General features: G+C 41.0%; 1 protein-coding gene across 1 annotated transcript in view; it reads right to left on the bottom strand.

Annotated features, from left to right (window-relative positions):
- The window catches only part of LOC131187646 (cytosolic phospholipase A2 zeta-like), a 39,832-nt gene extending 26,711 nt beyond the window's left edge, over nucleotides 1-13,121 (bottom strand). The window contains exons 1-4 of the mRNA XM_058162108.1: nucleotides 13,050-13,121; nucleotides 11,486-11,558; nucleotides 9,170-9,306; nucleotides 8,229-8,366 (exon numbers count right to left, since the gene is read on the bottom strand). Coding sequence (XP_058018091.1) covers nucleotides 8,229-8,366; nucleotides 9,170-9,306; nucleotides 11,486-11,558; nucleotides 13,050-13,121 — 420 coding nt within the window. The remainder of the gene's footprint in view (nucleotides 1-8,228; nucleotides 8,367-9,169; nucleotides 9,307-11,485; nucleotides 11,559-13,049) is intronic.
- Between the last annotated feature and the right edge of the window lie 442 nt (nucleotides 13,122-13,563).

Here is a 13,563-nt window from a genome sequence, read left to right as displayed (position 1 = left end):
TAGTAGACAGTTTTTGGTTGAAGCTTTGGGGATTTTAGGAAGAAGCTTTGGGGATTTTGGTAAGAGACCACAGAGTCAGGTAGTTTAACAACTCTGTTACTGAAGTCATATTTTCTGCAATCAAGATTGGAGCGGTTAACATTAAGCTTAAATCTATTTTGTGCTCGTGTATTATTGCAATTGAAGCTGAAGTAGTCTTTGACAGGAAGGACATTGTAATAGATGATTTTATGAGTTAAACTCAGATCATGTCGAAGGCGGCGTAGTTCTAAATTTTCTAAGCCCAGGATTTCAAGTCTGGTGGCATAAGGTATTTTGTTGTATTCAGAGGAGTGGAGAACTCTTCTTGTAAAATATTTCTGGACATGTTCAATTGTATTGAAGTCAGAAATGTGGTATGGGTTCCAGACAGTCGAGCTGTATTCAAGAATTGGTCTAGTGAATGTTTTATATGCTCTGGTTAGTAGTGTAGTGTTTTTGGAGAAGAAGCTACGCAAGATTAGGTTTACAACTCTTAAAGCCTTTTTTGCGATGTAGTTGCAGTGGGCTTTGGCTCTTAATGCTAAGAAATAAGAAAGAAAGAGATGAGGACCAGCAGAAAAGTGGATGTACTTAGTTACAGCAACAATGGGTATACCTGAAGGGTGAGACTGGGGACAAAACGTCCTAAAGAAAATCTGCCTATGTGATCACTATAGGTTGACACTAACTTGATGCACAAAGTCAATCAACCTTTCACCTGATGTCCAATCATACTACGACTGAATTATCTTCTGTGGCTAGATTACAGTTAGAAAGCTAAAGCTTGAAATTTGTCCTTTTTCTATGAGTTAGCTCTGCCTCAAAGATCAATGTGTGCCCATATGCCATATTTTATTATATTATCTTAAGCTTCTAGCCATTATATTAGCCTGCAAATATTTCCAGGTCTCTTATTTGAGAAGAAAGATTTTCCCCATAGACAGATGTCCACGGGGAAAATATTTAATATCTCAAATATTTCTCATAGATGAGAATGAAACGTTCAGAATCTCTGACCTCCACACATAACAGTTTCTACTTGATAGAATACCCAGATACCATCCGAATAGAATAGAATAGAATAGAATAGAATAGAATAGAATAGAATAGAATAGAATAGAATAGAATAGAACAGAACAGAACAGAATAGAATTGAATTGAATTGAATTGAATTGAATTGAATTGAATTGAATTGAATTGAATTGAATTCTTTATTGGCCAAGTGTGATTGGACACACAAGGAATTTGTCTTGGTGCATATGCTCTCAGTGTACATAAAAGAAAAGATACATTCATCAAGAATCATAATGAGTACATAAGTACAACACTTAATGATAGTCATAGGGTACAAATAAGCAATCAAATCATATTAGGAAACAGTCAATATAAATCATAAGGATACAAGCAATATAGTTACAATCATACAGTCATAAGTAGGAGGAGCTAATGGAATGAACTGATCATATACTCATTATTAGATACTAATTTCTCTTAGATCAATAATTGCGCAACACTAGAATTATATAGAGCTATTTATTACTGAACTATTCTTGCACAGTTTTGTCGCAGCTGGTCTGCAACACGTATTTGTTACCCAAGGTTCCCTGTTGATGTTGTCCTGGGTTCCCGCAGGAACGAGTCTCAGCCCTCGCCAAGACAATTTAGGGGGTCCTCGCAAGGACGAAAGAAGTCGAATAAAAGACACCACACTAGAAGTTTCTCAAGATGAGAGAGCACGAAAGGGGAGTGCCCGGGGTGATGTTGTGTCCCCTTTTATTAAGCAGTTTTTACAGGGAGGGGTAACTACAGCAAGCAAGCAAGCAGCATATAGAAAGTTACCAATCAGCGAGCGTCAGAGTATACGTGTTAGCAAAATACCACCTGTTTTACAAGAAATCATACATTTCAGCGGAATAGAAACCTAACTCAGGGAAAGCAAAACTAGAAACCTAACTCAGGGAAAGCAAAACTAGAAACCTAACTCAGGGAAAGCAAAACTTAACTTGAGGATGCAATGCTATGGGTACCATAAATCATTTCTGTCATGTAGCACTGAAAAAGGTTAAGTCAAGTTCTCACGGCTGTGAGGCCTAAGAAAACCTGAACCAATGATATATCCATATGTCCTCTGTTTTTATTTTTTAAGATGGTTAATATTCTTCTAAAGCTATGACATCCCCAGTGGATCCCCCCTCCGGGAGAGCCCGCAGGGAGCCAGTACGCTTTTCCAAAGGAATGGTTCCCGATTCAGAGTCTTCATCAGCCTCAGAGGCTAATTCTAAAAGAGGTTGTTTATATTCATTTTCAACAGTATGCTTTAGCAAGAGGACATCATCTCCAATACTGTTTAGTCGTTGTTTCAAGAATGCTAGAACTCTCCCCATGACACATGGGCCAATCGTACATGCAAGGAGCAACAAAATCAGAGGACCGGCTAGGGCAGAGAGGAGGGTGGTCAACCAGGGAGAGAGATTGAACATTCCCTGATACCACGTGTGGGATTGAGAACGCTCTTTTTCTCTATCTTTCAATCGGGTATTTAATTCTGCCATAGAGTCAAGCACAACACCAGAACTTTCAGTGTAAACATTTGGAAAGATCTGCAGTTGATAGAGTAGTGTATATTATAGTCCACCCTCCAGTGTCAAGTCCTAGCCTTTCTTTGGATAAGTATATTGTGCAGGAAGTATAGGCATCCGAGGAGGCATTGATACAAAAGTGAGAAAAGTTAGAGGGTACATACCCAAGGCAACAACCTTGACCTTCAATTGAGGATACCGTTATAGAAGAGTTAGACCACCTGCAACCAGTATCTGAGGTGCTATTGGCAAAAGGTAAGGCGGAACCTATGGCCTCATAAAAAGGGGGTTGAGAAGACAGACACAGCCAACACCTACTATCATTGTTAGGAAAAGTACGGGCTGCCACAAGGGCATCATGCGCAGAGGAGACCAAGGACACCAATGGATTATTGCTTTTAGTCAAGGGCTGTAAAAAGGGCGAATTGACTTGTTTGTTTGGGCCCACAGGTGGGGATGTTTCTAAGGACATGGTAAGACGAATTATGAATATATTTCCTGGATGACTGTTTCTGGAATTATCGTTCGACCTTCCCCCCCATCTTTTCCCTTTAATCCATTCAGTAATCGGAAGACTCCTTCCATGAGATGTAAAAGTAACAGTCATAGGATTGAGGCGAACGCCGCAGCAGGCCCAATTGGTGCAGGAATTCCAAGGCAAATTGTTATCAGGGCCTAGTATAGCTTTGATATAGTCAGTAGTATAGGGAGCAGTCCACCAAATCTTTCCGGTTGACACACATTGCCAGGACTTGCAGTACCAATCAGAGATGGTCCCACATTTATCTAGGTGGGAGAGATCAGTAAGATGTCCTGGACAGATATACAGGCCTGGACCAATTTTCCAGACGTCCCGAGGGGAAGGATCACATTTTGTTTTATGTTTAAATCCATGGGTGCCGACCAGCATTTCAGCAAAGTCAAAGTAAAGTGCAGGAAACCAAGGCCACAGAGTTCGATTAGAGATGGAATGAAGGACTTTTCCTTGGAAGTCCAAAATAGTCCAAGTATAATTTATGGACGATGCAGGTTCTGCTGTGCTCCGGATAAGGAGCGCGAACGGAGAGCTGCAGGGGTAGAAACGTGGGAAGAGGGCAAGGAGCGAAATACGCCAGAGGAGAAATGGGTAGCAGAGAGAAGGGAAATTTTCATGTACATTTAGGAAGAGAGGAAGAGGCATTAGAGACAGAAGAGGCAAGAGAGATCAGGGATAGGATCAGGAGGATCTTCATCTTTCTTTTTTGGTTGATTGAGATGACAGGGGCGAACACAGCGAGCCGGAACCCACAGGACTCGATCAGGCAATTGAACTGCAGCGTAGCCTTTTCCCCAGGTAATCAATTGAGCTGGACCTTTCCAAGCTGGATCCGGAAGATGCCTATAATATACCAGAGGACGAGAAGAGGGGAGGGGAGGAGTGGAAAACTGTCTCGAGGCAGCAGTGGAGGCAGGAGATCCGGTTAGATTAAGAAAATTCAATGAATACAAGCAAACATTTAATACATTTTGCAACGGCGGGAGTGTCGGGGGGCTGATGCCTTTTGACCCCAAGTGTCTGTCCAAGGCCTGTTTAAGAGTCAAATTCGCTCTCTCTATAATGGCCTGGCCCTGGCTATTGAAAGGAATGCCGAATTTATGGATTATTGACCAGCGATGGCAAAATTGTGCAAAGGCAGAGCTCGTATAGGTTGGTCCATTGTCAGTTTTTAGAGTTTTTGGACATCCCAACGTTACGAAAGTCCGAATACAATGATTAATAACTTGTTTTGCGGTTTCACCCCTTTGCAAGGTTGCCATGATGAAACCTGAATATGTATAAAGGATGGATATTGAGTTACATCCATTTGCCATAGTTGACAGGCCACTGTTCCTCTGGGGTTGACCCCCATCGGAAGAGAGTTACCTTGGCGGCTGCAAGTAGGGCATTGATGTATGATCAGATGCCTCAGCAGCCGTGAAGCCAAATTGTTTCATGAGCGCCTTTTTGTTTTGATGAAAATAGGAGTGACTGTCCCAAGGAGAGACAGGAGAAAATGTCAAAAGAGAGGAGGCAGAGGCCGCAGCGTCTGCTACATAACAAAATAGGGATGTGTACGTTTGTAAATGAGAGACTGTAAAGTTGTGAAAAGAGAAGTGAGATTAGAATCAAGAGAAGGGGACAGGTAAGATTGAAAAATAGTTTTTACTATTTGAGTAACATATAGACTGTCTAAGATGAGGTTGAAAGGTTCATCAGAAAAGTTTTGAAAAGCCGTTTGTCTGAAAGTACAGAGAAGAAAGAAAGTTGAACTCTGTTCTTCACTCTGTCTGGGCAGCCGGTCCATCCTGGAGAAAAAGTCATTTTTCTTCTTTCCAGCACTTTTAAAATTCATGGCCAAAAGCAGGGACAAAGAAGAGATGACACAACTTGGGGAGGGGGTTTACATACAAATCTCAGTTTTGTTTTTTTAACAAAGGTACTATGTGGAAGACAGAGAAAAAGACAATCAATCAATAAAAACCCAACTCCCACCCTTTTTATTCATGTGTGGAAGTTGGTCACTAACAAATCCATGCTATCAAAAACTTCCAAAAACAAACCACATTCTTAGCAAAATCACCATCTGTCTTACTTTACTTTTCTAACTTCCTAAAACCTTCTCAGCACTAGGAACTCTCTCTTCACATTCTGTAACCTTCTAACTTATCACATCCTATAACTTTCTAACTCATCTCTGAAATAGTTCCTAAAACAGGGCACATATTGTGCTGCTAAAAAAGAAAAAGAAACAATACAAACAGCAAATAAGGGGCACACTGAGTCAGATTCAAAAAAGAAAAACATGGCGGAAGCTTAGGGTGAGTCTGTTTATGTGGAAAACCTGAGTGCATTTTCCAAAAAACAGATCTACGCTTAAAAAAAAATGCATCCATACATAAGAAGATAGCCATGTGTCTGAAATGCTGTAGGGTTTCCTGCCTGGGCAGGGGGTTGGACTAGAAGACCTCCAAGGGTCCCTTCCAACTCTTATTATGTATGTTAACAGCTGCAAAAATACAAAGCTAAATGAAACATTTTTAGTCAACTCAGTGCTTTGAAAACATTTATAAAGGTATAGGTTTAATCAGGCAGGTTAAACCTCAAAAAGTTCCAGAAAAGATAAAAAATAAAAATTAAAAGCAAAATCAAAATTGTATGCATGATTAAAAATTAAAATCAAAATTGTTTTCAGGGTGGAAAAGAAAATATATCTGCATAGTTTTTTACATAGCTTTTTGCAAAAGCAATGCTTCCAGAAAGCCTAATTGTCCCTCCCTTCTCAGACAAGAAAGAAGAGAGAGAAGAGAAAAAAAAATGGAGTGGGGGTGAATGGTTCTCCCCCGTAGCCCACCCTTTTCCCTGGCACAACAAGGAACGAAGGGGGGAGTAGTTAAGATAAGCCAGCGAGGGCAGAGAAAAAAGTTAAAAGTAACTCACTGGAAAGACACTCTCATGCATATGAAGAGAAAAAAAATGTCAAAAGTAACTCACTTGCTTGCAAAAGGAAAAAAAAATGTTTTATTTTGTTTTCCAAAAGTACCTGGCTGCTTGCATACGGAATTTATGCAGACAGATACACAGAAAGACACACACACTGGACACACACACATGCAGAGACAATTTCTCACACATGCACACATTTCTTGCAAATCCAAAAGACAACACAGAAATTTCACACCTTCTCAATGAGTTTTGCACATACACACATTCCATGCAAATCAAGCATCACAATTATCTCTACAATTCTTTTGCAGGTCTGAAAATGATCACATACATACATACACAAGCACACACATCATCAAACAACATTTACAGACCTGGGGAACTTGTCTGAGAAAACTCAGCAGTTTAAATCATGACTGTGATTGTGGATCCTTTTAAGTCATTTTTGATAAGGCAGAGGTCCTGACAACTCTCTAAGTGACATCTGCAAGTAAAATGAGGCATTCAAAGATCATGTGCCAGATGTACAGAATTTTTACAGGGGCTCTTGGACTTTCATGGAAATAAGTTCCCAATTTTTTCCATGTAGTCGCTGTGAGCAAATCCTTTTCCAGATTGTTTCCAGATATAGAGAAGTAATCGAACCAAATCAGTTGCTGGTTAGTCTGAGAACCCATGGGGGAAAGGGAGGGGTGCTCTGGGGGAAGGGAGGCAGGCAGGGGAAAGGAGGCAGTTTTCAAAGCAGGGATGGAAGAAACAGGTATTTGGTACAATATGCTTTCTAGCTCAATATGCTTTGAAGGTTCAGAGTGGGGGGAAAGGGAGGAGGAGGGAAAGGAATGAGCAGGCATAGGAACTGAAGGAACGGAGAGGGGGAGTAAGTCAGTTTTGTTTCTTTCATTACCCTCCATGAAAGTTTCATCTGCAGGCAGATACGGAGGGGGTGGTGATTGAGAATTTTGAACAGAATTTGTAGGTGACATATCCGGCAGAACCTTTTCATGGATTAAAAGACATTCCATGATAAGTTGCCCTGTGGACAGAATTTTGGGGGGGGGCTCTGGGAGACCCATGGAGACATGCACCTAATCGTCTCCAAGTGCTCACTTTTAACGAGCCCTCTTCTGGGGAAGCCGATATCGGGGGTTCAGTTCTTAGAGAAAGAGAGGAAGAGGTAACCAAGGCAGAAAGAGTGCCTGCAGCCGTGTCTGTATCCTCCGGCGGAGGGGGAGACGCTGCAGGAGCAGAAAGAGCTGTGTCTGCAGGGGGAGCAGAGGCAGCTACAGAGACAGTAGGAGACTAGAAAAGAGGTAAGAGATTTCTTGGAAAGAGGATAGACAGTGGTGCCATTAACCTTTTGCAAAAAATTAGCCTTCTTCACCAGAGAGTAAAGCTCATCCTATGCAATGATGAGACTTTCGAGTTCGAGGAGCCCATTACTTACGTGTGCACGTGTCGCGTCCCGACGGGTAAGCAATGAGGGTGAAGGTGACGCACCGCTAGACAACGATAGCGCCTCTGGACAACACAACAGGATAGGACGAGCCCCCAGATGTCGCAGCTGGTCTGCAACACGTATTTGTTACCCAAGGTTCCCTGTTGATGTTGTCCTGGGTTCCCGCAGGAACGAGTCTCAGCCCTCGCCAAGACAATTTAGGGGGTCCTCGCAAGGACAAAAGAAGTCGAATAAAAGACACCACACCAGAAGTTTCTCAAGATGAGAGAGCACGAAAGGGGAGTGCCCGGGGTGATGTTGTGTCCCCTTTTATTAAGCAGTTTTTACAGGGAGGGGTAACTACAGCAAGCAAGCAAGCAGCATATAGAAAGTTACCAATCAGCGAGCGTCAGAGTATACGTGTTAGCAAAATACCACCTGTTTTACAAGAAATCATACATTTCAGCGGAATAGAAACCTAACTCAGGGAAACCAAAACTAGAAACCTAACTCAGGGAAAGCAAAACTAGAAACCTAACTCAGGGAAAGCAAAACTTAACTTGAGGATGCAATGCTATGGGTACCATAAATCATTTCTGTCATGTAGCACTGAAAAAGGTTAAGTCAAGTTCTCACGGCTGTGAGGCCTAAGAAAACCTGAACCAATGATATATCCATACAGTTTGATCTCCAACATATGCCATTCCCTATGTTACAAAGAGAGTCTCACCTCAGAATTTAACACAAATGTATGTGTCAGATTTTGTCCTGGAGCAATATTACCTAGGTCAAAAGCAACAGAAGTATCATAACTGTTCAGACTGCTCAGCAAAATGCCTCTGTTGTAGAATGATAACTCCAGAATATTCTGAAAAGTGCAAATGAGAGCCTATTTTAACAAATAACAAATGATTTCTTATTTACTTAATGAGCCGTGGTGGTGCAGTGGTTAGAATGCAATATTGCAGGCTAAACTTTCACTCTTATTAGAGCATGATTACCATATAGTGACCAACTACTAGTGCATATAACTTGATAGAGTTATTATAGAGTTATTCAAAAGATACATCCAGCTGGATTAGTGATCATGGGCACAAATTTGATGGACTGGGTAGAGAACATTTATCATTTCCCTAAACACTGGTGAACAAATCAATCATTAAAGCAAAAGTGTTTGTGAATTAATTCTAATCCAAATATTGTCCAATTTTCAGTATTACTCTTTCTGTATTTTCATAAAGAATGTATGTAGAAGTTAAAATCTCAGCTGGTTAACTTGTTCATCATAGTCTTGTAGCATAGTTTGAAAAAAAATGAGTCCTGCCATATTTTGTCATATGATATAACTGAGTAGACCTTGTGTGACAAAGCTTTGCTCCAGGGGTGAAATGCTCCCAGTTCTGATTGGATCTGGCGATCTGGTAGCGCCCGTGGTCGGTGGTTCGGCGATCCGGTAGCGATGGCAGAGCAAAGCTCCACCCACCCACCCGAGTGTCGTTACTGCCTGGTTTTAACCAGGAAGTAATGTGTTTTTACCTTCTGTGCATGCACATGTGACACGCGCGCACAGCGCATGCACTTCCAAACCGGTAAGGAAGGTAAGTAGATTTCACCCCTGCTTTGCTCCTCTGGGCTGATATCAATAATAGGAATGATAATGAACAAACTCACCTTTACAGCACTATGGATACGGTATTGGAAAGTTTCATTCCATTCAGGATCGCTGCTGTTATAGACAACTGGAGTTCTTTTTATCAATGGCGATGCCGTAGGAAGTTTTAAGGCCACGTAACAATCTGATTTAGACACTATAATCATAAAAAAAAAAAAATGCCAGGATAGGGGAAGCCTAGAAAAGTTATTTTTCTTCATATATCAATAGCATTTTGTAACCTCTTTCAGTTAAACAGGTATAAAGAGAGACCAAGGCTAAAATCAGACAGGACAACCAATACTGCAGTATTTACCGTATTTTTCAGAGTATAAAATGCTCCAGACTATAAGATGCACCTACCTTTTTTGGTGATGAAAACAAGAAAAAGAAATCTGCCTCTGTCTCTGCCTCCCAGAAATTTTGCCTCATTACAGCAAACAGCAAACAGCCTGCTTTACTTTCATTTTTGTTTTCAGCATAGCTTGATTAGCACAAGAAAAAAAAATCTGCTTCCAGCAATTTACCTCCTTGCAGCAAGCAGCGGAGGCCAATGCAGCAATAGGCAATGGCAATCCCTGCAGCCCGAAACAGCTGAGAGTTGGGAGACCGATCCAACGGACAATCAAATTGTGCTAATTAGGCTGTGCTGAAACTGAAATGGGCTGTTTCTTCTTGCTGCTTGCTACAAGGAGGTAAATTGCCAGGAGGCAGAGGCCAAAAGCTGGAGGCTAGTGGGTGGGCAGGGCTGCATTTGGTGTATAAGACGCACCTAAATTTTCATCCCCTTTTAGGGGGGAAAAAGATGCATCTTATACTCCAAAAAATACAGTATTTCTGAGCAAGTACTGTTAACATAATGGAGAAACTTCCTACCACCTTTTGAATATCAGTTATTCTGCTGTTAAAATAAGCATTTAAATTTTCATGCCAAATAGTTTGTGTAATGATTTCTAGGCAGGGGAGGTATTAAACAATCTAAATAGGAATTTCCACATGTATTTATTCCATTTCTTCTCACCACTTCCCAGCAGCCTTTTTCCTTTCCATATTATTGATTAAGTGCCTGTTTTAATATCTAGAGACTTTTGTTTAGAAGTGTGCCATGTGCTTGTACAAATGTCTAATGGGCCATTATTTTCTTCAAGAACACGGCAACTAATCTTTATACTTCTGTGTTGGATCCTCCATTCCCACCCCACTCTGGAGCCAGCCAGGGCTGGTATTTGCTGGTCCTCCAAACTACTCAAAATTTTTGCTACCGGTTCTCCAGAACCTGTTAGAACCTGCTGAATTTCAACCCTGATGTTTTCCAATACTAACTGGGTTTGCAGGACTGAGACCCTTCTCATCAGAGGGGTGTACAGGAGCAGCTTATGTGAAGAATAAATTATTAAAGACCATGGTGTTTAAAAAAAGATTACCACTATATCTTAATACTGTTGAGTTGCTAACGTAAACAAATCATCACACAAATGAATTTCGAATTCTCACTTGAGGCACAAATGACCAGTCTCAAGTATAATACTTTAGATCAGGGGTGTCAAACTCAAGGCCCTGGGGCTGGATCTGGCCTGTGGGGTATTTAGATCTGGCTCACAGGGCCACCCTGGAAACAGCAAAGAACTGGCCCGCAGTGCTTCTGCCAGCGAAAATGGGCTCCCAAGCTCCATTTTTGGCTGCCACGGCCTCTTGCAACCCTCTGTCCCTCCCAAGCTCTGTTTTCACTAGCAGAGGGTTGCAGGAGGCCATGGCAACTGAAAACAGAGCTCAGAAGCCCATTTTCGTTGGCAGAGTGCTTGGGCCACCACAAGTCCCCCCTGACAGGAGTGACGTTGAGCTGGCCATGCCACCCTGGCCACACCCACCCCAGTCCCCGAGGTTTTTTATTATTATTATTTGCATTTATATCCCGCCCTTCTCCGAAGACTTAGGGCGGCTTACACTATGTTAAGCAATAGTCTTCATCCATTTGTATATTATATACAAAGTCAGCTTATTGCCCCCAACAATCTGGGTCCTCATTTTACCTACCTTATAAAGGATGGAAGGCTGAGTCAACCTTGGGCCTGGTGGGACTTGAACCTACAGTAATTGCAAGCAGCTGTGTTAATAACAGACTGTCTTAGCAGTCTGACCCACCAGAGGCACCAGAGGTTAAACACAATCCTGATGCAGCCCTCAATGAAATCGAGTTTGACACCCCTGCTTTAGATTATGACAAAGTTGATACCAACTTGATGATAGATGATGAATTGGTGTACTGTGAAGAATAATTAACAGTTATCTTGAACAACAGAATCCATTGAATCAATTTAAATAAATAAATTACTTACATAAATCTAGGCCATAGATGTTTCTGGCTCTCAGGATTTTTACTGTGAGATTATAGTAAGGATGCACCTCAAACTGAAACAACAAGGAAGATTATTTTAATTTAAGAAAATAAGAAATATATTTGGAAAGCCTTCTGGACACCTAGAATTCTCAGCCCCTTTGGTCAACCTCTACTGTGTTAACTGTAAATTCTGAGAGTTGAATTCCTACAATCTCTAGAAGGCTCCAGATTGCAGAAGGATGTAAGAGACAACATGTAAATGTAAAAATATAAGCATAAGAGACCAATGGGTATTTTAACCAAATGGCTGATTAAAATAATTACTGGTTACAGTATTTTGTAAAGAAGATACAGACAACCTGATATTCTCTAGATAACTCTGACCTATTTCCCATCATCATGGCCAATGGCAAAGAACTGTGGGAGTGCTATTCCAAAATATCTGGAATGCATCTGGGTCTATCCCTGGTACTTTAAACTAATTAAATTCTTTATTTTATTACATTAAAAATACTGGAACAGATCTATGATTATCATCAGTTTAATTAGGTATGGGTAGCACAGGTGTACTATTATAGTAAAGTACAGAAATGGTTTATCATTGCTTTTTCTCACAGCAACATTGGGATTTTCTATCTAGGCCCAACCATTCTAAGTTTCTTAGATCAATCAAAGTCAGCTAAGAGCTAATCCCTGTTGTAGATGCTGCAATAAGGAAGTAAACAAAAGCCGTTAAGGGTAACCTGGCCATGGAATCGGGGAGATGGCGAGCTCCACTTCACTGGTTACAAATACCTAGGCAAGGAATGTTGCAGGTCCCATCCCCTAGGGCAGGGGTCTCCAACCTTGGTCCCTTTAAGACTTGTGGACTTCAACTCCCAGAGCCCCTCAGCCAGCAAAGCTGGCTGAGGAACTCTGGGAGTTGAAGTCCACAAGTCTTAAAGGGACCAAGGTTGGAGACCCCTGCCCTAGGGAGATACATCTGGTGGGACCCAGAAAAAGAGCCTTCTCTGTGGTGGCTCCCTCTCTCTGGAACATCATTCCCCCAGAGATTAGACAGGCCCCCATTCTAACACTCTTTTGGAAGGTGATGAAGATGTAGTTCTGCCAGCAGGCCTGGGGAACTCATACTAGGATGGAGTCCATTAAATGGCTTGTATGAGTGTGTCGTTGCCAGGGTGGGTGGGCCGGGGTTTATTATTTTATTAATTCATTATTTTATTGTTTTTCTTTTTATTCTTTTTATTTCTTTTATCTGATGTTTTTATATCCATGTAAGCTGCCTTGAGTCGCCAGGTGCGAGTCGGGGCAATATAAATTTTCTAAAATAAAATCAAATAAAAAATTAATTAAATAAGTAGATAAATATCTGTCTCGAAAAACTAAATTTGGGTTCAGAACAAGAAGTTGGATGAGATGAGCCACATGACTCCCACCAAGTCTGGACTCTATAGGTGTATTTGGTTATCTGCTTTTCATAATAGGAAACAGATATTATTTTCTCTAACCCAATAATCCCTTAAAGATTAATTAAGAATATAAATACATTTATACTCTCATACTTCCATGTCTTTTTTCTTGATAATATTAACAGCAAGAAGTGGCAGCATTCGAGTCGATAGTCGGCCAAGCATTGCTGAGGATAACATCATCAAAAGAGGCTGAGGAACATGTTGACCCTACAGTAAACATAATGAAAACGGACAGGCTTTTGAGGTCACTGAAAAAGCAAAGCATATCATTATGTCCTAGCCCATCATTTAAGTTACCTTCTGCAGCTTGCTCTGACTCCTGCCTCTCTAGAAATAAAAACAGAGTAATTGGAAAAATAGCCTCCAGAGATTTGTAGCATTTGCTTTAAGGACTTGAATGAAATATTTGTGTTCAGAACCAGGAAATGCCAGTTTTATCCCTCATTCTTTAGTCAGAGAATGACTAAAGACTGTCCTTTTAAATTAGGACCCAATTTATTCCAATTTATACTGACAGGAAATACTTCTTGTAATTCCTACGGAAGGAAAAAAAAATTAGTTTTGGTTTCCAAACTGACACAGTAAAAGCAGACTTAAACTACCA

The sequence above is a fragment of the Ahaetulla prasina genome, chromosome 1 (assembly GCF_028640845.1).
Source record: "Ahaetulla prasina isolate Xishuangbanna chromosome 1, ASM2864084v1, whole genome shotgun sequence".
In the NCBI taxonomy this organism is placed as follows: domain Eukaryota; kingdom Metazoa; phylum Chordata; class Lepidosauria; order Squamata; family Colubridae; genus Ahaetulla; species Ahaetulla prasina.
The sequence above is the reverse complement of the archived record's forward strand: the minus strand, read 5'-3'. Positions and strand labels throughout refer to the sequence as shown.